The sequence below is a fragment of the Capra hircus genome, chromosome 25, assembly GCF_001704415.2.
Source record: "Capra hircus breed San Clemente chromosome 25, ASM170441v1, whole genome shotgun sequence".
NCBI classification, from domain to species: Eukaryota; Metazoa; Chordata; class Mammalia; order Artiodactyla; family Bovidae; genus Capra; species Capra hircus.
Window position 1 is genome coordinate 402,419 of NC_030832.1, and position 25,629 is coordinate 428,047.

The window sequence follows — 25,629 nt, forward strand, 5'->3', positions numbered from 1 at the left end:
CACAGCCTGGGTCTGTTTCTGTGAACCTGAGCTGCCCCGAGCCTTTCTCGCAGGCGCTGAGCACTGACCTGCATGCTCACCCTGTTTTCACCCCAAGAAAGAGCTCCCTGCCATGCGACAGCAGCCTGGAGACACGGGATGTGAGCGCCCAGGGGCCCCAACGCCAGTGAGAGGCAGTGCTGGGGGCTGGCCAGAGGCTCCCCGCAGCGTCCTCTGAGCTGGGCAGCAAGAGGCCTGGTCCGGCCAGTCCCTCCCAGAGGCGGTGTACGGGATTGCCCCGCCAGACTGGGCCCCCAGGGGAGCCCAACCAGGGCACCTCCTGGGCCAGGGCGATACGGTGGGGCCTCAGGGCTGTGTTCACGGTAGGACATGGGCCTTGAGTGTGGCCTGGCTGCTGACATGGTATGGTGCCAAGGGCCAGCTGGGAAGGACCCATGGGCGTGTAATCATGGATAAAGAGGGCTCCAGGAGGGGCAGGCACAGTGGACCCAAAGGAAGACACTGGGGAGGCATGGGCCCTATGAGACTGTGGGGGAAGGCTTGGCAGGGGGGCAGGGCAGGAGGGCCCGGGTGGTTCTAAGGGTGAGTGGTCAAGTCTGACTTGAAGGGGGGTGTCAGCCAGAAGTCCCCAACACTCGATTCCCTAGCTGTTTGCGACCCCCAGCACTGAGGTGCCAGTGTACCGGACACAGGTGGAGACAGGCCCTGCCTGACCACCCAGTGGGGCAGAGAAGGGCTTGAGTCAGGGCTGCTAACCATGTGGCTCCAGGTGACCGCAGGCAGGCCTGGCCTGCAGGAAGCAGGGCCCCTGGCCTGGTCCGCAGCTAGGCTGGGGCACTGGAATCAGCTGCCAGGGGCCTGGGCACTGTGGGGGGCAGTTTGAGGGTGTGGATGTGTCACAGTTCTGCCTGGAGCCTGCTCCCTGGCCAGGATTCCAGGGGGCCTGGAGAGGATCAGGCCCCCACGCTCCTGGTGCTGAGGGGTGGCTCCCCAGAGTCGAGAGGGCCTCACCGAGTTCAGTAGTGAGGCTGGGACTTGTACCTGCCCCCCCACCCCTGGCCCATGGTCACATGGCCGGGGCAGCCAGGGAAGGCAGCACTGTGCCGGGCCTTGCGCTGCAGGCTTCACCCCTAGGCTCTGGGTGGAGCTGTGCAAGGAGGGGAGCTCAGCGCTCAAGGTGCCCAGCGGCCATAACCGGTTCAGAGGGTCAATGGGCACCTGTAAGGGCCTTGTCCCCAGCCTGGCGGCACTGAGGGAGTCTGCTGGCCTGCGACGGTCAGTGCCTCTGCTTTGACACTGGGTTACATCCTGTAGGGCCCATCTCTGCCTGGGAGGAGAAGCTGAGTGTGTGGGGAGGGCTCACTCTGTTCCTCCCTGAACCCCGCTGTCTCTTCCCCTCCTAAACGCCTGTCCACAGCCCTGCTGGTCCCAGCAGCCAACACTGAGGCCCCTACCCTGGCCTGCAGGGGTCCCAGCCCCCTCCACAAGGTGGGCTGGGAGAGCATATGACGCGGCAGGGCCTGGCTGCTGCCCAGGACCAGCTTCCTGGCGAGCTCTTTACAGGACCGGCCCAGAAGGATGTGCACTGAGTGCAGAGAGGCCGCAGGGGACACAGGAGGCCGGAGGGTGTCTCTCCCCAGGGGACCCTCCACTCTCAACCCCAAAGCAGATCCTGTCACGCTGCCAGAGCTGTGGAGCCAAGGTCTCAGCCTGTTCATGACCAAACTGCACAGGGCAAGGCTCTGCCCCTCCTGCATAGCCACCCTGGCCCCGGGCCCCTTGTGTCCCACACGCACTGCCCGGCTGTGGCCAAGGCCAGCTCAGGCCTGTCCGTGCTGAAGGGTGGCCGCTCTGCATTCCCAGCCCGGGGGCCCCAGTGCCTGTCGCTCCGTCTACTGGAGGTTCAGAGACCATGGGACGGAGGCCCCGTGAGGGCATCTCACAAAACAGGTGGTTACAGGTCCTTATGTAAAACCCCGCCAGAGCACAGGTGTGTCCAGTCCTCAGCCTGCTGGCCTCAACTGCCACTTGCCTGTCACACCAGGGAGGGTCCCTGTGCCGCATCCCCGCAGACTCTACTCAAGAGTGTCCAGGTGTCCCCACTGCTGTGTCCTAAAGCCGAGACGAGCATGGGGGAGATCTGCCCCCAGGGTCTCCCCTCCCCTCCAGGCGGCTATCTCCTGAAAGTCACCCTCTGCTTTGCAGTTCCTTCCCCAACAGGGACTAGAGTGAGCTGGCAGGAACCTGCCTCAACTTCAGCGGTTTTTCTTGTTAGGAGGCTACAGGGCTGTGGACATCAGCTCTGACCCAGTCACCCCAGGCAATGCACAGGGAAGGAAAGGGACTTGTGGTCACTGAGCCACCACTAGGAGTCAGCCCTTGACTCCGTCCTCAAGTGATTCTGCAGCCACCAGGCCTTGGTCAGAGGCCTATCACTGCCACCTTCGTGCAGGTGAGGAAGCTGGGGGCGGCCTGAGTCCCGGCGGGCTGTGTCTAAAGCCAGAGCACCTGGGGTGGGGACGCAGCTGTCCTGGCTGCAGCATCTGGAGAGATGGAGGTTTTCCAGGAGCCCTGAGCGCTGTCCCCGAAGATCCTACTGACCGGACGCTGGAGCAAACATCACCTAACTCCCCGTGCAGAGCTCCTCTCCTTGTGGAGGCGGAACTGGACCACGCCCACTCTCCTTAAATCTGTCCTAGCCCAGGGCACCTCGCTCCCGTCTTCCCGCGTGGGCCGTGCCTTCTCCGGCTCCACACACCCCCTCGAAAACCAGGGTCCCAGAGTTCTGCCCTCAGCGTCCCCTCGCCTCACTGCGGCCTCCCCGTGCTTCGGGGGCGCCAGGTAAACCGCTGACACCAAAGCTCTTTCAGCCGGTCCTGCTGCCTCCAGAAACCCTAGGCGACGGAGGGCAGGAGGCCGGGGGCAGGGCCTACCCCTCAGTTCCGCGGCTGCTGGGTTATCAGAGTGACCTCCCGCTGCCCGACGGGCAGGGACAGAACGCGCCTGAGGGGGCGGTTTTGCTCGGAGGCCCCAGGTGTCACACTGGCTTCCTCCCTGCCGGGGCCCGAGCTGTGCGCTGTGCCTCCCTCGGTCCTCCGGCGGCCCAGGGGTGCTGGTTCTCCCGCTGGCCGAGGAGAACCCGGGTCTCGGACAAGCCATGCGCCCAGGTCACCCCCCGAGTGGTGCCGCCCTTGTCGGCCCAGGGAAACTGCAGCGTCGGACCGTGAAGCCTTTGCGGGTCCCGAGGAAGCAGAAAAGTTTGGAGGGACCCCGGAGAGAGCTGGCCCATCTACCGGCCCTGCGCTCCTCAGGGTCCAGAGCCGGATCCGCAGCCACAGCCGGGAGCCTCCCCGCACGGAAACCGGAAGCGTCGTGACAGGGCCGCGGAAGGTCCCGCCCCTTCCTGTGGGCCGGGCATTCTGGGGGTTGTAGTCCTCGTTCCCTCCTCGGCGCCTCCTCCAGCACGGCTCGCCACCCGGCAGCGGGGTCCGCCACCTCCCTCGGCGCCCGCTGGCAGGACTGCCGGGGACGTCGGAGGGCGCCAAATCGAGGCAGCTACAGGCCGCCGCCCCGGAGTCAGCCTCCCGGCCTGCTTCGCGCGCCGTCCTGGACTCCGCCTCCCGGCCTGCCCCGCGCGCCGTCCTGGACTCCGCCTCCCGGCCTGCCCCGCGCGCCGTCCTGGACTCCGCCTCCGGCCTGCCCCGGGCGCTGCACTGCCTTGTGGGAGCGGTAGTTCGGGCGCGCGATTCACAGTGCCGCGTGCGCCCCGGGCGCGCCGTAGCCGCGGGGCCCCGGCCGGGCGCTACGCTACGGAGGCGGCGCAGGGCGCGGCGCGGGCCGGGCAGGGTCGGTGCGTTCGCCGGCTCCGCCACTCAGAGCTAGAGGCTGTCGGGGCCGCGCGCCGACGGCAGAGGGCCCGCCCGCCTTCCGAGAACAAGTTGTGGGCCGGCCGGCGCGGACGAGCGAGCCGGGCCTCGGGGACTGAGGAGGCGCCGCGGGTTTGCGGAGGTGAGTCCCGTCACCCGGGCCAGGCCGGGGCCGGGGGCGCGGCCTGGACCCCCAGGAGGCCATGGCAGAGGGGCGGCCCTCCTGGGCACTGGCCGGTCGCGGCCGGGCTGGGGACGCTGCTGGAGAGGGGAGCCGCCAGGACCTCGGGCGCAGGGCAGCGGGGGACTAGCCCAGGGTTTGCAGACGCGGGAGGCGGCCTCAGTCCCTCCTGCCCTTGAGTGCCCTTACCTCCGGTCAGTGTCCCGGCCTCGGCGGCGTTAGGGGAAGTGTCCGGGCCGGCCCTGTGGAGTGGGGGAGCAAGCGCGTCCTGTCTGCCCGCTGGCCACCAACCACGCTTCCTTCTCCTGTTCTTTTCCTGTTGGCGCTGGAGCTAACCGAAAAGTTACCCATGGTGGCCCCCAGAGTGTCTGCCGGGCTGCCGGCCCCGCGGCCCACCCAGCTGCCCGCAGGAGGGGGACACTTCTGATCCTGGTCAGGGCAGCCTTGTGTGATCAAATGGCCTTGACGGGGCTGGCTCTCGGGCCCCCTTAACACGCAGGAGTTTGTGAGCAGACTGCAGACAACAGGACCCCAGTAAAGTCCAGCCTGGGAGTTCGGGGTCTTGTGGCTGCGAGCCCTGCCGAACTGTGGGGGAGCTGGGACTCAGCTGGGTGCTTGGTTGTTCTGTGCTCTCCTGAGAGCCCCTCCTGTGGGGCCCCCTCCCTCTGCATGCGTCTGGGGGCAGTGTAAGCCCCTGTGGGAGGACCCTGCCCCCAGAGCTGGGCTCCAGGGGAGATGGGGTAAGTTGATCCTTCCACTTCTGAGTGCCTTTCTCAACCGTGGGGAGAAGAGTAGTGTTTCTGTGGCCCAGGTGCCTGGAGGAGGGCCCCAGATGGGCGGGGAGCCTGGGAGCCCCTGTTCTGCAGCCCTGCTGGTGGGTGCGGCCTGGCCTTGGTTCCAGGCACCTCTCACTTCCTCTTAGGTTGTCCTGCTCCTTGGAGGAGCACTTCTCTTTTCTTCTGCGTCTGAAGCTCTCTAGTGCTGCTCCCTGTGAGCAACCAGGCTGGTGACCTCATGACCTCCTGGAAGCCAGGCTTAAACTCAGTGATTGCTAGACTTTAGAGAGGGAGCAGGTCTTACCTTGTGTCTCTGCTCTAAGGACCCCTGCCCCAGACCAGGTGCTCTGAGAGCAGGAAACGGCTGGGTCCTCCAGCCCTTCTGGACGGGGTCACTTTGCTGAAACTCTTTGGTTTCAGGCTCTGCGTTAGACTCTCTGGACCCCTGTGTCAGACAGCGTCCTGCTGAGCCCTGCTTTACAGACAGGGGGCCCAGGCTGGGGGCAGCCGGGTTGTGGAGAAGGAGGAGTGGGCTGCGCATCCAGTCCTTCCAGCCCCTGCTTCCACCGCCCCTGATGCTTGTCTTTTATTTGGGAAGAAGGACTCTGCACCCTAGAGGTTCTCTAAAACCATGGATGTTTTCGTGGGCCTGAACAGGTTGCTGAAGAGCCTGCAGGGCTGGGTATGTAACAGCCCACGCCCAGACTCGGCCCAGGTGCTCCCTGCCCCCGGGTCAGCCGCCCTTTTGCCCGCACTGACTCCAGCCCTCCCACCTGGCACCCGCAGGAGCATCCCAAAGCAGGGACATGGTGGTGTCTCTCTTGCCCAACCTCTTGTGCCACGTTCCCAGGCAGGACCACCCCCCCAGTACCTCCCCCCCAACCAAGAGTGCCCAGTAGGCCTGTGGCATCCCTTTGGTGTCCCCGGCTCCCTGTGCCCAGTGCTGCACCAGCGGCACCGAGGCAGGTGGTCAGTGAGCATCCTGCGTCAGCTGCAGGCTGGTCTGGTGACCCAGCTCTCAACTCGGAGGGGCCTCTGGGGCCGCGGGGCCAGAATGGCACCTGCAGCCTCCTGGGGGTGAGGACCGGCTCGCCCATCTCCACCTTCCTGGATAAGGAGAAAGAGGGTGTGGGTGGAGTTTGGACTTGGACACCTGCCCAGGCACACTTGTCACTCCGGGTCACCCTGTGGAGGGCTGTGCTGGTGCTGCCAGGACGGTGCAGGGAGCTGGGGGCCACGGGGGAGCAGCAGGGACCTCCTGACACCCCCAGGATGCACTGTCCCTCCAGTGAGGACTTGTCCAGGGCTCCAGCCTCTCTGCCCGTCCTGGCGGCACCATCTCCCTCCAGCAGCGGCTCCTCCCCTGCTGTCTGCTTCCCCCTCCCTGGTGGCCAGACCCCGGGATGGGGCTGGACAGTGCTGCAAGACGTCAGAGGGAAAGCAGGCCGATAGCTGCTGTTGACGAGAGCTGCGGTGTCCGTGTCCCGAGGAGGCGCTCGTGGCTTCGCTCCCTCGGCCATTGGCTGAGCCTGGAGCTGAGGCAGCGCTTGCTGCTGACCCCTCCATGGCCACCCTGGAGATGCTCCCCACGGCCCGACTGCCGCCCCTGGTTGAGCCGGAGGCTCCAGTGCCTTTATGTCTCTGAAGCAACTCTGCCCCCGCGAGGCCTGCAGTCACCAGCCACCCAGGCCGCGCTGCTCTGCGGCCACTTGGCCAACAGAAATGGGGAAGTGCCAGAGGCGAGCGCCCGTTGTCAGGCGGCTCTGAACTTGTGAACTGGAAAGCGAAGTCGTGGTGGTGTTCCTGGCTCCCTGGTGGAAGTTTCCTTCTTGAGCCTCAACTGAGCGGGTACGACTAGAGACAGAGAACACGCTGGGACTCTGCGTCCCATCCTCCGGTCTCCGTGCCAGCGAGCCACCCCTCACTTGTGGGTGTCACTCTGGGGATCTGCCTCCACCTCTCCCTCCTGGAAAGCAGGGGCCTGGAAGCAGAGCCCTGCCGGCTAGGTGACCCGCATGGGGTGGGGGGCCCAGGATCCGGACCGCGGCTGGACACTGCTGGGCCGAGGTGCGGAGACAGCGGCCTCCCGAAGCACATGCAGGGGAGGGTCTGCGGCCGGACCGTTTCCTCCTGGGCCGGGTAGTGGAATGCTGGTTTCTGTTTTGTTCCTGAAGCTGGTTTTCAGGGGACATTGTTGGTGACTCTCAGCAGAATCTCCACAGCCCCCTCCTTAAGGTCCTGGCCCGGCCAGTGGGGGTGTCTGGGCCTCACAGTGCACCTGGGAAGGACAGGAGGCATGTGCCCCGTGGACAGGTGGTACCAGGACCTGGGTCCCGGGGAGTCTTGCTAACTGCTTGCCGAGAGCCCTGACCCTCGCCCCCCAGGCACCTTTCCCTGGTGGCCCCAGCCATGGGCAGAGCCAGGCGGTGGGAGGCCTTGTCCCCTGTGGCCCTGGCTGGCCTAGACGGTGGTGGCCTTGGACCAGGCAGCAAAGAGCAGCCGAGGCAGGCCCCAGACTGCACAGTGTGAGGCCCTGACGCCAGATGGCTTGTGGCCTGGAGCTTGGGCTTGGCCTGGGAGGCGAGGCTCTGGGGCGGGTCTTCCAGGCAGGGCCCTCCCCCCTGGACAGGTCTGGACTTTGGCCCTGGAGCAGCAGCCCAGCCTGTAGGCTTATCGCCAGGACCCAGAGTCCATCGGCCAGGGGTGCCAACCTGTCTCCCTGCTGCAGGACTCCGCCTGCCACCCCAAGACCAAGGCCGCACGGAGGCCGGGCCCTGTCCTCGCTACCCGGGGTCTGGCTGTGGGTGGGCGCCCCCAGCCATCCCCTGTGCTCTCAGTGGGCGCGGGCTGAGCTCCTGGTCAGCCTGAGCCTGGGCCCGGGCATGGGTGCTCCTGCTCCATGGGCACCTTTGTGGCTTAGCTTCAGCTCAAGGCCTCGGCCGCTCAGGGTTTGACTGCGTAAAGGGAGGGTTGGAGACGCTCGGGGTCTCTCCCCGGGAAGGCGCCCCCGTGGGGTGGTGGCAGGAGGCTGGGGGCTGGCCTGGTTGCGGTGCGTCTGCCTCGTCGCCGTGGAGGGGCAGGTGTCCTGAAGGACCTGCTCGGCGTGGGCCTGACCGCTATGAGTGCCCCCTCGCAGCCCAGGGTATAGGGCTCTGGCTGCGGCTGCTGCCCGAGCGTGACTCGTCCCCGTGGGGGTGAGCATCCGCCGTGGGAGGGGAAGGGCCGCGACTGGAGGTGGGTGGTCCTGGGCTCACACAGGCCTCACCCTGATGTCAGGTGGGCCCAGCGGCGTGGCAGGCGTGTCGGGTGACATGAGTCTGTCCCCTTGTCCTGCCTTTTCCACGTGTCTGTCGGGAGTGAGAAGTGATCCCTGCAGCTCGCAGCGCGCTCCCACCGGGCGGCCCTCCTGTCGGTGGACGTGGGGAGCGTTGGCTTTGCAGCCTCTGGGAACCCCACCCCACCCCCACCCCCAGTTGGCTCTGGTCGAGCTGAGGGGAAACCTGAGTGGTGGGTGACTTTCAGGGGCACCGGGCCTTCAGCAGCCTGTCCGGCCCTGGTCTGGGTCCCTTGGAGGAACAGGTCCAGCGGGCGTGTTGCTGCCCGGCTCTCTGGCCTGACTGCAGCCCTGAGGGCAGGGCCCAGGCCCTCCCTGCTGCAGAGCCGCTGCGCTGCTGGGCCCTGGGTGCCTACTGGGAGGGGGTCGTGGGTGATGGACCTGGGCTGAGGCAGAGCTGCTGGTCACTTGCTTGACCAGAAAGCGAAGGGGACACCCACGGCGGCCCAGAGGCAGCCCAGGTGTCTTCCCTTGCCTGACTGGGACTCACCTCATCTGAAAGGAGACGCCCCCCCGCCCTGCCCCTGCCCAGCCTCCCACCTCAGGGCAGGAGCACCTGGGCCCATGCCTCCAGAGAGCAGGCAGCCTCCTGGGCCCCTTCCCGCTCACCGTCTCCAGGTCAGGGAGGCTGTCCTCCGTAAGGGCCATGGTGGTGACTGTGGACGGTGCCCAGGGTTCCCCAGCCCTACCGGGCGCCCCTCTTCCAGCCCGTTTTCTCTGGTTGAACATCTCCTCGATTGTTTCTCTCAGGGTGAGACCTATTCTGCAGGCCAGCAACCGTGGCACAGCCGCCTTGCCCCAGGGGCGCTGAGGGGGCCATGATAGGGGGCACCGTGGGGCGGGGGGACCCCGCAGTGGACCTGCTGCAGGCGCCCCTGCCACCCTGGAAGCCACGCGTGCGCTGGGACCCTCCGGGCACCGTAGTCACGTGTCTCTTCTCTCTCTGTCTCTGTCATTTCTGTTGTGCTCCTCGGACCAGCCCGGCTCGCGAGGCCACCCTCCTCCATGCTCCGCCTCGCCCGCCGCCGCCGGCGCCCTGTGACCAGGCCCGGTGCTCAGCGTGGCTGCCGCGGGGGCCATGGGGAGCTCTGCCTCCTCGCTGGCCGCAGAGACCGAGTCGGACCACGGCTTCCCCCGGGGCCCGCCCTGCTCGGGGCCCCCGGCAGCGGCTGGCTGGGGTAGGAGCGGCCCCGGGGGGCCTGCGTGGGGCGGCAGCCTGGGCACCCGGCAGCACCCGCCCCCGCGGCCCCGGGCCCGAAGGTAAGCAGGTGGAGCAGGGGCGCCCCGGGCCTGAGGGCGGGGCTGCCGTTAGGTGCCCTTGCTCGGCCGGCACCTCCCAGACAAGCGGGCCCTGTCCCTTAGGGCCCTCTGGAGACTCTCTTCACCCCAGAGACCCGGGCGACTCGGGCTGCTCACTGGGCAGAGCACACCCGGGACCCCCACCCCCTGGAGCTGGGCTGCGCCTCTCAGAACCACAGATGGTGGGGCCAGGACCACCGCTGCCTCAGGCCGGGGGCTTGCTTGTCCGCTGGCGCTGGAGAGGCTGCTGGAACTGCTTGCTGGGGGGCGCCGGGGGCACGGCACGCACCGAGAATGCTGCTTGCTTCCCGTGGAATCTGTGGCCCTGCCGTGGCCCGACGTGTGTCGCCCTGTGATGTGGCTGCCTGCAGGGGGCAGGGGGCAGGGGGCTGTGGGTCCTGCGGGTCCTGCTGACGAGCCTCCCTCCACGTGCCCGTGTCCTCCAGCTGCAGCTGGACTCGGTCCCAGCCGCCCAGGCTACCACGGCGAGCTCCACCTCCAGGTGCCGAGGTGAGGGGTGGGCAGCCCAGCCACGCTGCCCACCGCTGAGGCCTGGTGGGTTGGGCTCCCACATGCCCCCACACAGACGCCCCAGCTTCTCCATGTCCTGCAGCCTGACTGGAGGGTGAGGGGCTCAGCAGATACTCAGAGTCCACTGCCCTTGGGCCAGAGGGGGCACTTGGCCTTCTCGGCACCCCGGCCTGCCTCGGGTGCAGACACCGCCCTCCGCCGGTGGCCCTCAGCAGGCACTTTCCTCGGACACAGCTCACTTGTGCAGGACAGTGCCTGGTGTCTGTGGGGCCCTGAGCGTGTCCTGGGCTCACCATCTAGGCAGCCAGCCTGTGCGTGGAGCAGGACCTGGGTCCTGTCAGGCTTCTGGGGGTCGCCGAGTGACCCCAGGGAACATAGTCGTGGAGGCCCGCGGTCCAGAGGGACGGCTGCGGAGCAGAGGGCCTCGGCTCCCTGTGCTGAGTCAGTGCTCACCTGCCATCAGGGGCTCTACTCACATGGTGGGAATCTCACGGCGTGTGGCCTGTGTCTGCTTCTCACTGAGCGTCGTGTTCTCGGGCCGTCCAGGTGGTAGCGAGTGTCAGGACTTCGCCCCTTTTTGGCTGAGCGATGCTCCGCCGTGTGGACTAGGCCTGCTGGTTACTGACGGACACTCACCCTGGCGGCTCTGCCGCTGTGGACGTGCGTGGAGAGGATTTTGCACGGACACGTGTTGTCACTTCTCTTGTGTAGGTACACAGAATCAGGCTGCTGGTATTCACCGTAAGTTTACGTTTAACTGTCTCAGGAGCTGCCAGGCTGTTCTCCACGATGGTTGCCCCGTTTCCCAGACCCCCAGCCATGCAGGGAGGGCTCTGGTTTCTCCACACCCTCCCCACCTGCCCCGCCTGCTTGCAGGGCGGTGGCTGTGCTGCTCTGACCGGCGCCTCCCCAGGGTCCGGCGCGCCCCTTCGTGCCTTCTCCATGCACACGTGTCGTTTCATTTCCGTGTATTTACGTCCTTAGGGTAAGTTGCTGGGGAGGGGGCAATTGCTAGGCCTCAGGGAGGGGTACGGGCCCCGAGGTGGGTGGCAGAGAGGTCGCCTGTCCAGCCTGTACCCTCTCATTCTCTGGCCCAGCACCTCCAGCAGTTAACTGTGCCACCTGGAGTGAGTCAGGAGGAAGAGCTGGCAGTGACCTTGAGGAATCCACAGGCACCTGACTAGACACAGGAGGAGCAGGCAGGGGGCTGGTGCGGCAGAGGCAGGCCAACCCTCCCCACGCCTCCACTGGACACGCGTGTGTGGGTGGCCCGGCCAGGCCATCCCTGCCCTGAGGGGCGCCCCCTCCACTGAAGAGCCTGAAGGTCTGGGCTTGGTCCCACCGCCAGGCGGACCAGGAGCTGCAAGGCCCAGAGGACCTGGGCTTGGTGTGGGCGTCGGCTGCAGGCCGCCCCTGGGGACACAGGCCTAGGGGACAGCGCAAGACTGGCTGAGGGTGGCCTCAGAGGGAGGTGCCCACGTGCTCCCTGGGACCAGCTAGGGGTCAGGGTCAGGTAGGCACCCTGCCGGGCAGTGCAGCCTCAGGTCTGCTGGCCTGACCAGTGGGGTCCTTGAGTGGGGACCCCACTTACTCTGTTTAGCTTTCCGGGGAGCCGAAGGCCACCTCCCAGCTGCTTGCAGCCCCCATGTCCCAGGAGCGCCCGCCCCCGCCTCGCTCTGATCTGGGGCTGAGGCTGTAGCCCAAAGAGCTGAGGTGCGCTGTCCACCCCACCTGCTGGCCTTTGCATCCTGAGGGTGAGCGCCCAGCTTCCGAGTGCACCCGGTGCTTGGGAGCGTCTGAAGGCTCTGGTGCATTAGGGTGCTGGGAGGTGACCCTGGCTTTGGGGCTGGGGCGGCGAAGGCCCAGGCTCCTCCGGACACCCTGCTGCTGCCCCCTGAGCCGCTTCGTCCTCGCCCACCCTGTGACGCCAAGACACGACATGGGCCGTGTGGGTCCCCGAGGGAGGCAGCCCGGACTGCCTCCCACCCTCCCGGGACGCCAGCCAAGGATCCCAATGTGGCCTCATGCTCATCTGGGCCCGGGCCCAGCCAGCTGTTGGGCCGTGAGGGGTGTCGGGTGGGGCTTCCTGCCCTCCTGCGTGTGCTCAGCACTCCTAGACCACCAGGGGCCTGGAGCTGAGGGCAGGCTTGAGTCTTTGCCCAAGTTTCCCACAGGGCACGGGGCGGCTGTCTGAACCTGGGCCCGGGCTGCAGCGTGTGTGCGGCTTGTCTGTGTGGCCGCGTGTGCCTGTGCCTTGCCTGTGGGCCTTCCTCAGTGGGGAGCAGCAGGGGCATCTCTTAGGCTTTGGTGATGCAGAAGCCCAAGCTGACCCAGCCAGGGCTTGTCTATCACTCTGGTGCTGCGGCAGCTGCGGACAGCCCTGAGGCTCAGCCCCACACCGGGGAGGTGGCAGTGGCCTGTGTGGGGCCCAGGAACCATCATGCTGCTTGGGGGAGGGTTTCTGTTTGTTTTGAAGAGGCAAGTTTTCTTTCTTCGGGAGCGTCTGGCGTAAGCGCAGCATGAGAAGCATGCGCTCTGCACTTTGCTGTAAAGAACAGTTGCCGTTTCTGCCAAGCAGATCAGCTCTTGTCAGGGCAGGAGAGCGTGGATGCCCCCCACGTGGGCTGGCCTCGAGAGGCGGGTGAGGGGCCAGCCCCGCTCCCAACCCTGCTCAGCCCTCGGAGCCGCCGGCTCCTCCTGCCTGAGTTTGCACATCCTGAACCTCCCCGTGGGTGAATAACACCACGTGTCAGGGCCCAGTGCTGGTGTGTGTCCGTGCTTCGCTCCTGGCTGCTGAACGGTGTTCCTCGTCTTATTTATCCATTTACTCATTGATGGACACTTGGCTTGATTCCACCAGTTGGCTGTTGTGGGCACATCTGCCATGAGCACGTGTGGATGTGTGCTGGTGAAGAGCATGTATGTACCTGGGGTGGAATTGCTGGGTCCTAACTGTGGTCTTTGTGTAGCTTCTGGGGAGCCATCTAGCGGTTTCCCACAACAGCTGTGCTCTTCCGCGCTCCCCCAGTGATGTGGGAGACCGGGTCACTCCAGCTCCAGGTCCTGGCACCTGCCCTGCCGGGTGGGCTGGTGCACTTTGCATTTCCCTGACTGATCCGCTGAGCAGGCTTCCACGGGCTTCTCCGTATCTCTGGGGAAAGTCGCCTCAAATCCTTTGCCCATTTTTAAAACCAGGTTTTTGTCGTGTGGTTGTAAGAATGATTCATACGTTCTGGGTGCTAGACCCTGGTCAGACACACGGTTTGCAAACGTTGTCTCCCATAGGATATCTTCTCACTTTATGGTGCCCTTTGACTCGTGGGAGGTGTTAGTTTTGATGTTCTTTTGTTTCCTCCTTCATTTGCCTGCACGGTCGTGAAAATTTACCCACGTTTTTTGCTTCTAAGAGTTTCGTAGTTTTCGTTCCCACGCTGAGGTCATTGATCCATTTTGAGTTAAGCTCTGAATATGGTGTGAGGTACGGGCCTGACTCCTTCTTCAGCATTTAGATCCCATTTTTATAGCGCATTGGTTGAAAACACCATCGTTCCCCGCTGAACACTCTTGACGTCTTGTCAGAAACTCCTGACCACGGCCTTCCCTTGCAGCCACACGCACTCGCCCGGGCCCATGGCCGCGGTTGGGGAGTGGGCCTGCGCACGCTGCACCTTCCTGAACCCGGCCGGCCAGCGCCAGTGCTCCATCTGCGAGGCCCCGCGGCACAAGCCTGACCTGGACCGGATCCTGCGGCTCAGCGTGGAAGAGCAGAAGTGGCCATGCGCCCGTTGCACATTCCGCAACCTTCTGGGCAGGGGGGCCTGCGAGGTGTGCGGCTTCACCCCCGAGCCTGGCCCGGGGGCCCCCCCACTGCCCATCATCAACGGGGTGCCCCCAGAGCCCCCGGGCAGCTGCCGGGACGAGGCGGGGCCCCTGCGGACGGCGGGGCCGGTGGCCGTGGAGCCGGCGGGTGGACGGCCGGCGGAGGCAGAGGGGCAGGAGGGCGGCGCGGCCGCGCCTGGGAGCGGCTGGGCCTGCCAACGCTGCACGCTGCACAACACGCCTGTGGCCAGCTCCTGCTCAGCCTGCGGGGGGCCCCGGAAACTCTCGCTGCCCAGGATCCCTCCTGAGGCACTTGTGGTCCCGGAAGTCGTGGCTCCTGCAGGCTTCCCCGGTGTGTCGGCCCCGGCCCAGCCTGGGGAAGGCGCCGAGGCCAACCCTCCTTCTGCCGTGGACCAGGAGCCCCCCCGGGGGCCACCCTTCAGCCCATTCTCGCTCACCCTCCAGAACAACCCCGTGCCTCGCAGCCGCCGCGAGGTGCCCCCCCAGCTGCAGCCACCGGTGCCTGAGGCCGCCCAGCCCTCGCCCTCTGCCGGCTCCAAGGGGCCCCCCCAGGGCCTGGGGCGGCCCGCGGCCGGGGCCTCCCGCCTGGCGGAGCTGCTGTCAGGCAAGCGGCTGAGCTTCCTGGAGGAGGAGGAGGCTGAGGGGGGCCCCACGCTGCGCCCGCCAGGGCCCGCCAGCCCTGCGCACTGCGAGGCCAGCACCAGCACGACAGGCAGCGATGTCATCGACCTGGGCGGCGACAGCGTGCGCTACACGCCGGCCAGCCCCTCCAGCCCCGACTTCACCACCTGGTCGTGCGCCAGGTGCACGCTCAGGAACCCCACGGCGACCCCCCGGTGCACAGCGTGCGGCTGCTCCAAGCTTCACGGCTTCCAGGAGCACGGCGACGCCACCGCCCGCTGCCCCGACTGCAGTGCGGACCAGCCCGGGCCCTGCCCGGCCCACAAGGCCAGCCGCCCCCTCCCTGCGGCGCCGTCTGAGCGCCCAGGCCAGTGGGCCTGCCCCGCCTGCACCCTGCTCAACGCGCCTCGGGCCAAGCACTGTGCCACCTGCCACACCCCCCAGCTCATGGCGGCCCAGCGCCGGGGCGTAGCGCCCCTGCGGCGCAGGGAGAGTGTGCTCGTGGAGAAGCGGCGGCAGACAGACGAGGGCGAGGCCAAGGCCCTGTGGGAGGACATCGTGGCCTTTTGCCGGGAGGTGCGGGCCCGCGGCGGTCCCTTCTCCCCTCGAGCCTCAGCTTTGGTGACCCCCATGTGACCGCTCACCTGAGATCCTCAGGCCCTTTTTCTTCTGTGTCCGCGAGGGTCCTGACCCCTCACCCCCAGCGTGAGTGCCGTCAGCAGCAGTGGCCTCACAGGAAGATGGGGACAGACAGGCAGACTGGGTGCCACCCCCAGTTGCAGAGCCCCAGCTGAGACAGGTGCCCCGTGTGCTCTCTGCCCTTGGCCTGCAGGAGGCTAAGCCCAGGGCATCACCCCCAGGGGCCTGGGGGGGCTTCTGTCCCCCTGGGGTGCTGCCCTCTGTCGCTGCTGGCAGTCCGTCCAGAGCTGCGTCCCTGCCACCCTGCCCCTGCCAGGCCCCCCATGTCTCTTCCTAGGGACTTTGGTGCCCCACACCCACACCTGCAGCCTCCAGGCTAGGCCCCGCACTGTCCCCTGGGGCACACATACCTCCCACTGGCCCGTCGCCAGCCTGCTCTGCCCTGGCTGGCTACAGTCCACCACGCCTGCACAGGGTGGCGTGGGCCTCACGAGGCTCAGCCGTGCCATCTGCAGGCTGCGAGCTGCATGCCTCCCCCCTTCCTCTCGGGCTCAGGTAGCTGGGTACTCTCTTGGGGTGGGATGGGGTTTGGCCTGCCCTGAGTTGTGGCCGTGGTCTCTGCAGAACAGCGTGAACTTTGTGGACGACAGCTTCCCCCCCGGGCCCGCGTCTGTGGGCTTCCCCGCGGGCGACAGTGTCCAGCAGCGCGTGCGACAGTGGCTGCGGCCGCATGAGATCAACTGCTCCGTGTTCAGGGACCACGGCACCTCCTGGTCCGTGTTCCACACGCTCCGGCCCTCGGACATCCTGCAGGGTCTCCTGGGGAACTGCTGGTGGGTGTGGGTCTCCCACCCGGCGCGGGGGAGCGGGCGGGCGGGCCGAGCTCCCCCCTGAACCCTGGTCTCGTGCAGGTTCTTGAGTGCGCTGGCAGTGCTGGCCGAGCGGCCGGACCTGGTTGAGCGGGTGATGGTCACACGCAGCCTGTGTGCAGAGGGTGCCTACCAGGTGCGGCTGTGCAAGGACGGCACGTGGACAACGGTGCTGGTGGATGACATGCTGCCCTGTGACGAGGCCGGCTTCCTGCTCTTCTCCCAGGTGGGCGGGGGTGCGGGCGGGCGGGCGGCAGGCGCGAGGAGGCAGCGGCCTCACGACTCCAGCCCCCCTGCAGGCTCAGCGCAAGCAGCTGTGGGTGGCCCTCATTGAGAAGGCACTGGCCAAGCTGCACGGCTCCTACTTCGCGCTCCAGGCCGGGCGTGCCATAGAGGGTCTGGCCACGCTCACCGGTGCCCCCTGTGAGAGCCTGGCCTTGCAGGTCAGCTCCACGAACCCCCGCGAGGAACCGGTGGACACTGACCTCATCTGGGCCAAAATGCTGAGTTCTAAAGAGGCTGGGTAAGAGGGACAGCCACGCTGGGGACCTGGAGCAGCGGGAGTAGTCAGGCCAGTGCCCTGATCTGCACCCATGTTTCACAAGATATTTCTGGCATGGGCTGACCACGGCTGGGAGGCTCAGCTCCCCACGCTGTGCCAGCCACCCCACCTGCTTGGAATGGGGTGAGGGCAGGCAGGATGCTGTCCGTCAGCTTGTACCTAGAAGGCCCTGTCCTGATAGGGCCTGTGATAACCGTCAGCACCCTTGGGGGTCCATGTGGAGTGAGCTCCATGATGGCACCTGGCAGTAGCAGCCCCCGGGGTGGACGGGTTGGGGGAGTGGGAGCTTCTGAGCCCCAGCATGCACTGGCCAGTGTCTGGGGAGGGTCCAGGACCCTTGCCCTCAGCTGTGGTGGGCAATGGCACAGCTCTGCTCCTTGGGGAGCAGCATCTCTGAACTGGCGGGGTCCCCAGCCTTGCCAGACCTCCAAGGGACCCAGGCCTGCCCGCCCCGCTGAGCTTGGCCCACCATTTCCTGAGCCCTGGTGTTCTATGTGGGTCTCCCTCAGGCAGGGAGACCCCCACTTGGAGCTGCACCTCCCCGAGGCAGGCCAGGACAGCAGGTGTCCCCTAGAGAGGGAGCCCACCGCAATACCAAGGGGCCCTGGTCAGCCGGTTGCTCTAACTGCACAGGTTCCTCATGGGCGCCTCCTGTGGTGGGGGCAACATGAAGGTGGACGATGCTGCCTATGAGAGTCTAGGCCTGCGTCCCCGCCACGCCTATTCCATCTTGGATGTCCGGGATGTCCAGGGCTCCAGGTAAGGATGGGCGTGGTGGGGCATGGCCATGGGCAGGGCGGGGCCAACAGACCCAGGGTTGGGACAGACCCAACCCTGTGGTCTGTCCGAAGGCTCTTGCGCCTACGGAACCCATGGGGCCGCTTCTCCTGGAATGGCAGCTGGTCAGACGAGTGGCCACACTGGCCGGGGCACCTGCGGAATGAGCTCATGCCGCATGGCAGCAGCGAAGGTGTCTTCTGGATGGAGTACAGCGACTTCGTCAGGTACCACACACCACTCACCCTGACACATACAGCATCTTTCCCAGGAGCTCTGCCTGTCTGCTGCCTGGTCGGTTGCTTCTGCTGGGGCTCTGCCCGTTGGTCAGCCTTAGGGCCTGGCGCCCCCTGGCGGTGTCCACAGACGACAGCCAAGACTGGGGTTTCTGAACACGGATTCCAAGAGTTGCCAGCTGGGCGAGAGCCTGCTGCGGTCACCCCGCCCAGGGACTCATGCTGTGCGGGCAGCTGGGTGGAGGCCGCTCAGCCGGCTATCCTCTCGCTGCCCAGGTACTTCGACTCCGTGGATATCTGCAAGGTGCACTCGGACTGGCAGGAGGCCCGGGTGCAAGGCAGCTTCCCCAGCTCGGCCAGCGGGCCGGTGGGCGTGACGGCCCTCACGGTGCTGGAGCGCGCATCCCTGGAGTTTGCCCTCTTCCAGGAGGGCAGTAGGTGGGCCGAGTGGACTGGGGGCGGGATGGCAGGGTGGTATGGGTCTAGGGGCGGGGCCTGGCCACTCGCGACCTTTCCGTTCGCCCAGGCGCTCTGACTCAGTGGACAGTCACCTCCTGGACCTGTGTGTCCTGGTGTTCCGGGCCTCCTTCGGCAGCGGCGGCCGCCTGAGCCTGGGCCGCCTGCTAGCCCACAGCAAACGCGCTGTGAAGAAGTTCGTCAACTGTGACGTGATGCTGGAGCCTGGCGAGTACGCCGTGGTGTGCTGTGCCTTCAACCACTGGGGCCCTGTGCCCGGCCCACCAGCCCTGCAGGGTAGGTGACTATGCCCCGCCCACACAGCCCCAGGCCCCGCCCACACAGCCCAGACCCGCCCATGCCCCAGGCCCGCCCATACATCCCTATCAGCACGGGCCGCCCACACGGCCCCGGGCCCCGCCCACGCCATCCCTATCTGCGCAGCCCCGCCCGCACGCTGCCTCTCTCTCTCTCTCCCTCGGTGCTCCTTGCAGCCTCCAGCCCCTCAGCGGGGGCCCCACGCAGCACCCCGGAGGCGCCCGGCCACGTGCTGGCCGTGTACAGCTCGAGGCTCGTCATGGTGGAGCCCGTGGAGGCCCAGCCGACCACGCTGGCCGACGCCATCATCTTGCTCACGGAGAGCAGGGGCGAACGGCACGAGGTGGGTGGGCGGGCGTGGTCCTGGGGAGGCGGCAGGAGGCGGCTGCGCACGGCCCGCCCACCCACACCTGCACCGCCTGCACCCAGGGCCGCGAGGGCATGACGTGCTACTACCTGACGCACGGCTGGGCGGGGCTCATTGTGGTTGTGGAGAATCGGCACCCCAAGTCTTACCTGCACGTGCAGTGCGACTGCTCCGACAGCTTCAACGTGGTGTCAACACGCGGCAGCCTGCGCACCCAGGACAGCGTGCCGCCCCTGCACAGGTGCGCCCCGCCCCGCCCCGCCCCCGGCGGCCCGCTGGCCCCGCAGGCCCTCACCGGCCCCCTCCCCCAGGCAGGTCCTGGTGATCCTGTCTCAGCTGGAAGGAAATGCCGGCTTCTCCATTACCCACCGCCTGGCGCACCGCAAGGCAGCGCAGGCCTTCCTCAGCGACTGGACGGCCTCCAAGGGCAGCCACAGCCCTCCACTCACGCCCGAGGTCGCTGGCCTGCACGGGCCCCGGCCGCTGTGACCTCCCTGCCCCCACCCGCCTGCCCCCACACGCACTTTATGAGGGAGACCCCAACACAGGACGCTTGAACCACAATCTCAGGACCCCCACCCAGGGAGCTCCAGCTGCGGGCACAGCTCCCCTGGCCCTCCCCCCACCCCTCCCTCCTGCCCAGGGCCTCCCAGTCACCCAGCAGATTACCTCGAACCCACCTCCAGCTCTAGGGAGCCATGTGCCAGCCTCTCTGATAAGGCTACCTTGAGGTCTGGCTCCAACCTCCAGAGTCAGGGTGAGGCTGCCCCTTATCCATGGGCCTGGGTCTCCTGCCCTGGTCAGGCAGCCATGTGCTCCAAATCCAAATCTGGGCAGGTCAGAGGCCAGGACCCTAGAATGAGAGCAGGGACCACCCTTGTTGTAGGGGTCAGAGGTCAGGACTTCAGGGTGAGAGCAGGGACCATTTCCATTTTGTGACCAGAGGCCAGGACCCTGAGGTGAGCAGGGACCACCCCCTTGCTGGGTCAGGCCAGGACCCCCAGGGTGAAAGTAGGGACCACCTCTATTTTAGGGGGTCAAGGCCAGGGCCCAAGGATGAGAGCAGGGACCACCCCAGTTTGGGGAGGTCAGAGGTCAAGACCCCAGGGTGAGAGTAGGGACACCCCTTTGTGGCCAGAGGTTGAGAGCCTTCTCTCAGTTTGCCCCCATATCCCACCTATCCGCCCCCCCCACCACCACCACCGCAAGCCCTCATGTGGCCAGCAGGGGTCCCTGGAGCCCCAGCAGGGTCTGAGGAAGGTGCCTGGAACTGTGGGGTGAGCCAGAGTGGGGAGGGGCACTATGCAATTCCTGGCGCGCAGCCAGGGTCGAAGCCATGCCCTGGGCTGGGGCTGGGGCTGGGGCTGGGGCAGCGGCCAGGTGGGCCTGGGCCCAGCCCCGTGCTTGGCACCACCTGACCTGCAGGAGACGCAGAGTCCCAGAGTCCCCGGGCTGTGTCCAGGCACATGCAGGGTGGGCCCCAGCCCCACACCCTTCCCCCTGAGCCAGCGTTCTCCCTGCGCTGCTCAGCCCTGAGCTGTGTCTGCCTGGGGACGACTAAGGCCGCTTCCTGGGTGCCCAGCCTCGCTGCCCAGCAGCCCCTGGCAGCGAGCGGCCCTGCCCACGGTCCCTCGCTTTCTGTGGGGCTTGCCGGGTTGGGGGGAGCAGATTCACTCCTGGAGAAGCACTAGACCCCCGCCCCCTTTGTACTCCTCCTGTTACTCTGAGTGGGGGGCTCGCACCTGGAGGGGCACCAGAAGCACTAGGCCCCCCGCCCCCGCCCCCTTTGTACTCCTCCTCGTACTCTGAGCTGTGAGTATTTTTAACCCTGTACATACGGCAGCTCTTCTGACACAGAGACTATTTTATCAACGTCAGCGCCATCCCTGTAGGATGACCCCATGGGTGTTTCCAGACTCAGGCTCCGACGGACCAAATAAAGATGTCTTGTTTTGTAAGTTCGTTCTCGTCCATCTGTGAGAGGGGCCCCTGGGCTCCTCTCCAGGACAGAGCTGTGCCCACTTAGGGACAGCCTCTCTGGGATGCCTGGGCGGGTATACAGGCTGCCTCCCAGGGAGCCTTCAGGGGCACCCTGCCACCCGCTGCCTGCACCCCAGGAAGGACGGGGCATCCAGCTGGGGCAGAGGCTCAGGCCTAACCCTGTGGTGGTTTGCAGACTGGCACTCACAAAGCCTCAGAAGGGCTGTGCCCGTGCTGGGCTTTTCCTAGAGAGACAGCTGTGTTCCAGGTGCCTGTCTGGATCTGTCGGTCCCGGGCGGAGCAGAGGGTAAGCGGGGCTGGGAGATGGCCACCCTGTGCCCACTCCCTGCCAGGCTGGGCAGCGTGCAGCCTCCAGTCCCAGCCCAGGCTCCATGTGGGGCCAGGGAGGCCGGCCTCCCAGTGAGAAGGGGGTTGGGGTGCTGAGGCCGTGCAGGGTGTAAGAGGCCTGTCTTGGGCCAGCCTATCGAATGTGAAAGCAATTAAAGCCACCAGCAGTGTTCGCTCCGGGCAGGCCTCGGGCGGCGGGGAGCTGCCAGAACGCATCTCCGCTCAGTGCCTGGAGACGCCCCCCCACCCCACCCCCCCACTCTATCCTCGGCTGCGCGGCCACGCCGGACCTTGTCCTCCGGGGGCCGGGCTCTGTCACCCCAGGGCGTCCCGGGGAACCTGGGCCCGCATCACTGCAGCCCTGAGACGCCCAGGACATGAGAGCTGACGGGCCCGGGGGCTGCCTGCCTCCCTGTCAGCTGGCCTGGAGACCCCGGCCTGTGCCCGCTCCCATTGGACACCTTCCCTGGCAGGGAGGGCTGAGGGAATTGGGGGTCAGGGCCCCATAGCCACCTGCTGTTCCCGGCAGGTGCTGCAGGTGCTGAGGTGGGGCCTGGCGGCACCTGGACCTAAGCTGGTGCGGGCGGTGGGTGAGGCACAGCCTCTTGACGCGCCCGCGGGGGCACCTGTCTGGGCTGCGTCCCCCCGTGTCCCCCGTCTTCGCCGGCTGGAGCCCCTCCCGGCCCTCACCCAGGCTGCTTGGCGGCCCACCCGTTGGCTGCAGTGGCCTTCCCGAGGCAGGCGGTGGGGTGTTCTCACTTGTGAGGCAGCCCTGTCAGAAACACTTAGTGTACAAATTAGCTGCGGCCTCCCGCCTCCTCCGCGCTCTGGGCTCCGTAGACTCCCTCCTGCCCACAACAGCCACGGCTAGCTGGCTCCTCCGTGGCCCCCGACCTTGACCTGGACGGGGGTGACCATGAGGGGCGGGCGTCCGGCCAGCCAGCAGGGACTCCTGCTCTCAGCTCGGCACCGAGCCTGCCCTAAGGGCCAGGGCCGGCGTGCAGAGCCGTGGGAGGATGGACCCCAAGCCACACACAGACTGCAGCCCCCACCGCCCCGCCTGCCGGCCGGCCTGCCACTCAGGCAGGGAAAATCGCCTGTGACAGGCCCAGGAAGGCAGGGCCCCGGGGGCCGCGTGGGACACGCACAGCTTCTCTTCCAACATATGGTTGCTGTCGGCCCGGGGCGCTGCTCGGCCAGCGCGCCAGACCTCTGCGGCCTGAGCTGCGCCCCCACCCGCCTGGCTGGCTGCTCCCTCGGATCCGCCTGGCCCCTGCCCCACTGGTATACGTCCCCCGACGGGGAGCTCACTCCCGCAGCAGCCCCTCCAGCGAGCGGCCAGGAGCCTCTGGTTCCAGGGCCTCCAGCGCTCGTGGAGAACTGGTCCCATCCCACCCCAGGGGTCCCCTGAGTGAGCTTTGGGGGAGGGACGGGGGGGTTGCTTCCAGAGGATGGCGTTGATTAGGGGAGGGCTGCAGTGAGCAGGTTTGGGGCCAGAGGCCTTCTGGGGTCCCAGTGCTGGGATCCTCCCAGCTGCACACCCTCTCCCTCAGCGTGGGCCCACTCTGCCCCATGTCCTGGGCCGGCTGGGTAGCCCCACAATGCCCTCCCTGGAGCATGCACCCCATGGGCGCACCCCCGCCCCCCCAGGTCTGTGGCAGCCCCCACCAGTGTCCCAGTGTCACCCCGTCCTGTCAGTGCGGCTTTGCTGCCCCCTCACAGGCCTGCAGTGAACCTGCTGTGGCTCCCCAGTGCCCTCAGGGCCCCAGGTGTGACCTTGCCCCTGGGAACCATGCCATGAGTCCCTGAGGCCACCTCAAGTGTGCAGGAGGGATGTGCCAAGGATGACTTGGGCTCTGCCCTTGGTGGAGCTCTTGGGTGCCTGGGGGGCTGCCACGTGTCGTCAGCAAGAGGGTGACCATGAGCCATGGCCATTGTCCCCTTGGCGCTGACCCCTCCTGGGGCTCAGACCCTGCTCACGGGCTGTGCCACTGTCCCCCTTCCCACGGGGCGAGCAGAGACTGCCTGACCCCAACACCAGTCCTCGTGAGGGCTGCGCATGGATGCTGAGGGGAGGAGACAGGCCTGCCTCGGGCACCACACCGCTGTCGCCCTGCCTTCCCTGGAGCCACTGTCCGTCCTGCCCCCGTGCCCCTGGCGCACAAGTGCCAGCATCAGTGGAAGTGACAGGTGCACAGCTTGGGCAAGCGGACAGAGCAGGTTAATGCCACGATGCCTCCCTGGAGGTGGAGGGAGGGGCCATGTCCCCCCACCCCACACCAGGACAAGCTGAGGGAAGGCTGCTGCCTAGGGGCCCCTGCCCAGTCTGCAGGCCCAGACCGATACCCAGGGAGCATGGGCAGAGGTTTCCGGGCCCAGGCCGCAAGGGGATCAAGCCCCTGAGCTCGGGGGTCCCTGACGCAGAGGCAGCGTCAAGAGGGTAGGGCCAGATCCCTGGGCCGGAGCACACACCAGCATGTTGGGATGTTGAGGTGGGGCCTGTGGGTGGGCCATGATCTCCTGCCACACCCCACTGCAGGGTGGAGAGTGGGACAAGCTCCAGGCACACTGTACCAGCTGCAGGGAGCAGAAACGCCCCCAGTGGCTCAGGCAGAGCACCGCTGACTGGCCTCCCCTGCCACGGCCGGGGGTGGTCTGTGCACCCTGTCTCAGCACTGGGGACAGGCTGTCCGGCTGCAGCTGCAGCCGAGCTCTGGGACCCCTGCTGTGTGCTCGGAGCCCACCTGCACCCCTGACAAGAACCCCTCCTGGAGCCTGGCCATGCCCTTCAGTCTGAGCTCAGGGGGCGGGACCACTCCGTGTCCCGCCCAGACCCTGGGGAGGGCCGTCCACAGGGCTGAGCTGCCCTCCATGGCCTCCTCCCCCCTCTCCGGGGCTTCACCAGGCTGTCCTGAGACGCCACTCCCTTCCCCTGGAGGGTGGCAACAGCCTCCAGCCAGCCGGCCCCCTGTGTGAGCAGCAGGGCCTCCCAGAGACCAGGAGAAGGAGTCTGCAGTGGGGGGCCAGGAAGCTCAGCGCCATCCCTGGGACCCCCAGCCCCAGGTCTCAGGGTGACCTGTGCCCCCTGCCCTGTCTGGGCAGTGCCCAAGACAGGCCGGGGCCTGGATGTGTGTGTCCGGAGCGGGATCTGTGTGCAGAAGGAGCCAGCCTCCTGGCCCCCACGCTCCGCAGAGCTGTTGGCGTGACGACTGCTCAAGCTGTCTCCCGGCCTGGGGCTGCCTGCACGGTCAGCTGGTCAGCTGGGCCAGGCCGGGCAGGCAGAGAGGGACGGCTGGTGGGCCGTGCCCCCCCGCAGCCCTCCAGCACTCCCACCCTGCCCTGTGGGCTTGCCGGGGGGAAGTGGGGTCTCCCCAGTCGTATCAGGGAGGGTGACACGGGACAAGTCACCCTCACACCACTGTCCTGGCACTGGACGCCCCCAGAACAGGGCGTCCTGCTCCTTACAAAGGCCAGTCAGGGCTGACCAGAGCGCCAGCAATAGCGCGTGGCCAGTCACCCTCCTGCACAGCTGGGGAAACCACGGCCAGGCTCACAGGGCCCAGAGCGCTCCGTCCCAGAGACCCTGCGGGACACACCTTTGCCTTCCAAACTGCCCATGTCCCCACACTGAGCTGCGCTGCCCTGGGCTTCGACAGGGGCTCCAGCGAAGGTGGGGCGGACGCTCATGGGGGCCTCTAGGGCAGCACACGCCCCTCCGATGGCAGACCCCACCCCACTCCTGAGATGGACATCACGCATCTCCGGGTTCGGACACTGTCCCCTGAACAAAGGCAAACATCCTCTGAGGAACACGACTGGCCTGGCCTGCAATCTGTGTCCACTTCCAGAATGGTGCTGGCTGCTCAAGGGGATTTCTGCTAGGACCCAGCTGAGACGTGGGGCCCCGGACTATTGAGTTTGGACGTTTGGTATCAACATGGAGTCAAGCTCCGTGGGCGGTGGAGCGGCTCAGGCTGTGAGGATAGAGGGGGCGGTGTTTCCTAGTGGGCCCTTTCCCCGCCCCGCCTGGCTCAGCGGCCCTCCCAAGAGGGACGGGCAGTGGAAAGGAGGCCTCCTAGCAGTGGGCAGGGGCAGGGCCCTCCCCAGAGCACCTGCCAGGGGACTGGTGGTAATGCTCCCAGAAAGCGGGAGTGAGCGCATGGGACCCTCTTTTCCGGAGTCAGTGACTGTCAGTGGGCAGGGCAGGGGCTTGGGCGTGCAGAGCCATTCAGCCTCCTGTTTGGAGAAGAGAGAAGGGCACTGCAGGCAAGCCTTGGTCAGCAGAGGAGACTCTGCACGGGCGTGCTGGGCTCTGCCCTCCTCAGCCGCTCTGTTCTCCAAGGTCTCCTGTCCCGGGGCTCAGCCTCCAGGCCCTAGCTCAGGCGGAGGGGCTGTCAGGGGCCAGAGCCCTGCCCTGACGGATGAGTGCTGACGGCCCCACTCCCTGCGCCCTCGGCCGCTGACACCCCATCACACCGCTGCAGGGACCCCGGGAGACCTGGATGCCTCTGCGCACCCCAGCGGCAGCCTGCAGGCAACGGGGGCGGGGACGTGCCAGGCGCCCCTCGTTCGGCCGCACACCTGCGTCTCCACTGCGCGCGCCTCCACGGGGCTGCCCGACCCTGCCCT

The 25,629-nt window shown here is 66.9% G+C and overlaps 1 protein-coding gene across 6 annotated transcripts; it reads left to right on the forward strand.

The window, feature by feature from the left end:
• CAPN15 (calpain 15) lies at positions 3,749-20,630 on the forward strand. Of its 6 annotated transcripts, none has more exons than XM_018040809.1 (13): positions 3,749-8,017; positions 9,137-9,417; positions 13,596-15,024; positions 15,712-15,920; positions 15,999-16,182; positions 16,256-16,479; positions 17,152-17,277; positions 17,370-17,522; positions 17,808-17,969; positions 18,058-18,284; positions 18,482-18,648; positions 18,735-18,913; positions 18,984-20,630. In XM_018040809.1, the coding sequence occupies exons 2-13, from the start codon at positions 9,236-9,238 to the stop codon at positions 19,159-19,161; spliced, it is 3,420 nt and encodes a 1,139-aa protein (XP_017896298.1). In that variant the 5' UTR covers positions 3,749-8,017; positions 9,137-9,235; the 3' UTR covers positions 19,162-20,630. The 6 variants fall into 6 exon arrangements, with proteins under 6 accessions (XP_017896298.1, XP_017896301.1, XP_017896300.1 ...); XM_018040812.1 differs by having other exon boundaries at positions 18,988-20,630; XM_018040811.1 differs by having other exon boundaries at positions 16,400-16,479.

Bases quoted from the DNA above. Each gene is read 5' to 3' on its own strand.
- CAPN15 (XM_018040809.1), top strand. From the start codon at position 9,236: ATGGGGAGCTCTGCCTCCTCGCTGGCCGCAGAGACCGAGTCGGACCAC. The intron at 16,480-17,151 runs GTAAGAGGGACA...CTAACTGCACAG, and splicing joins CTGAGTTCTAAAGAGGCTGG to GTTCCTCATGGGCGCCTCCT. The intron at 18,649-18,734 runs GTGGGTGGGCGG...GCCTGCACCCAG, and splicing joins GCAGGGGCGAACGGCACGAG to GGCCGCGAGGGCATGACGTG.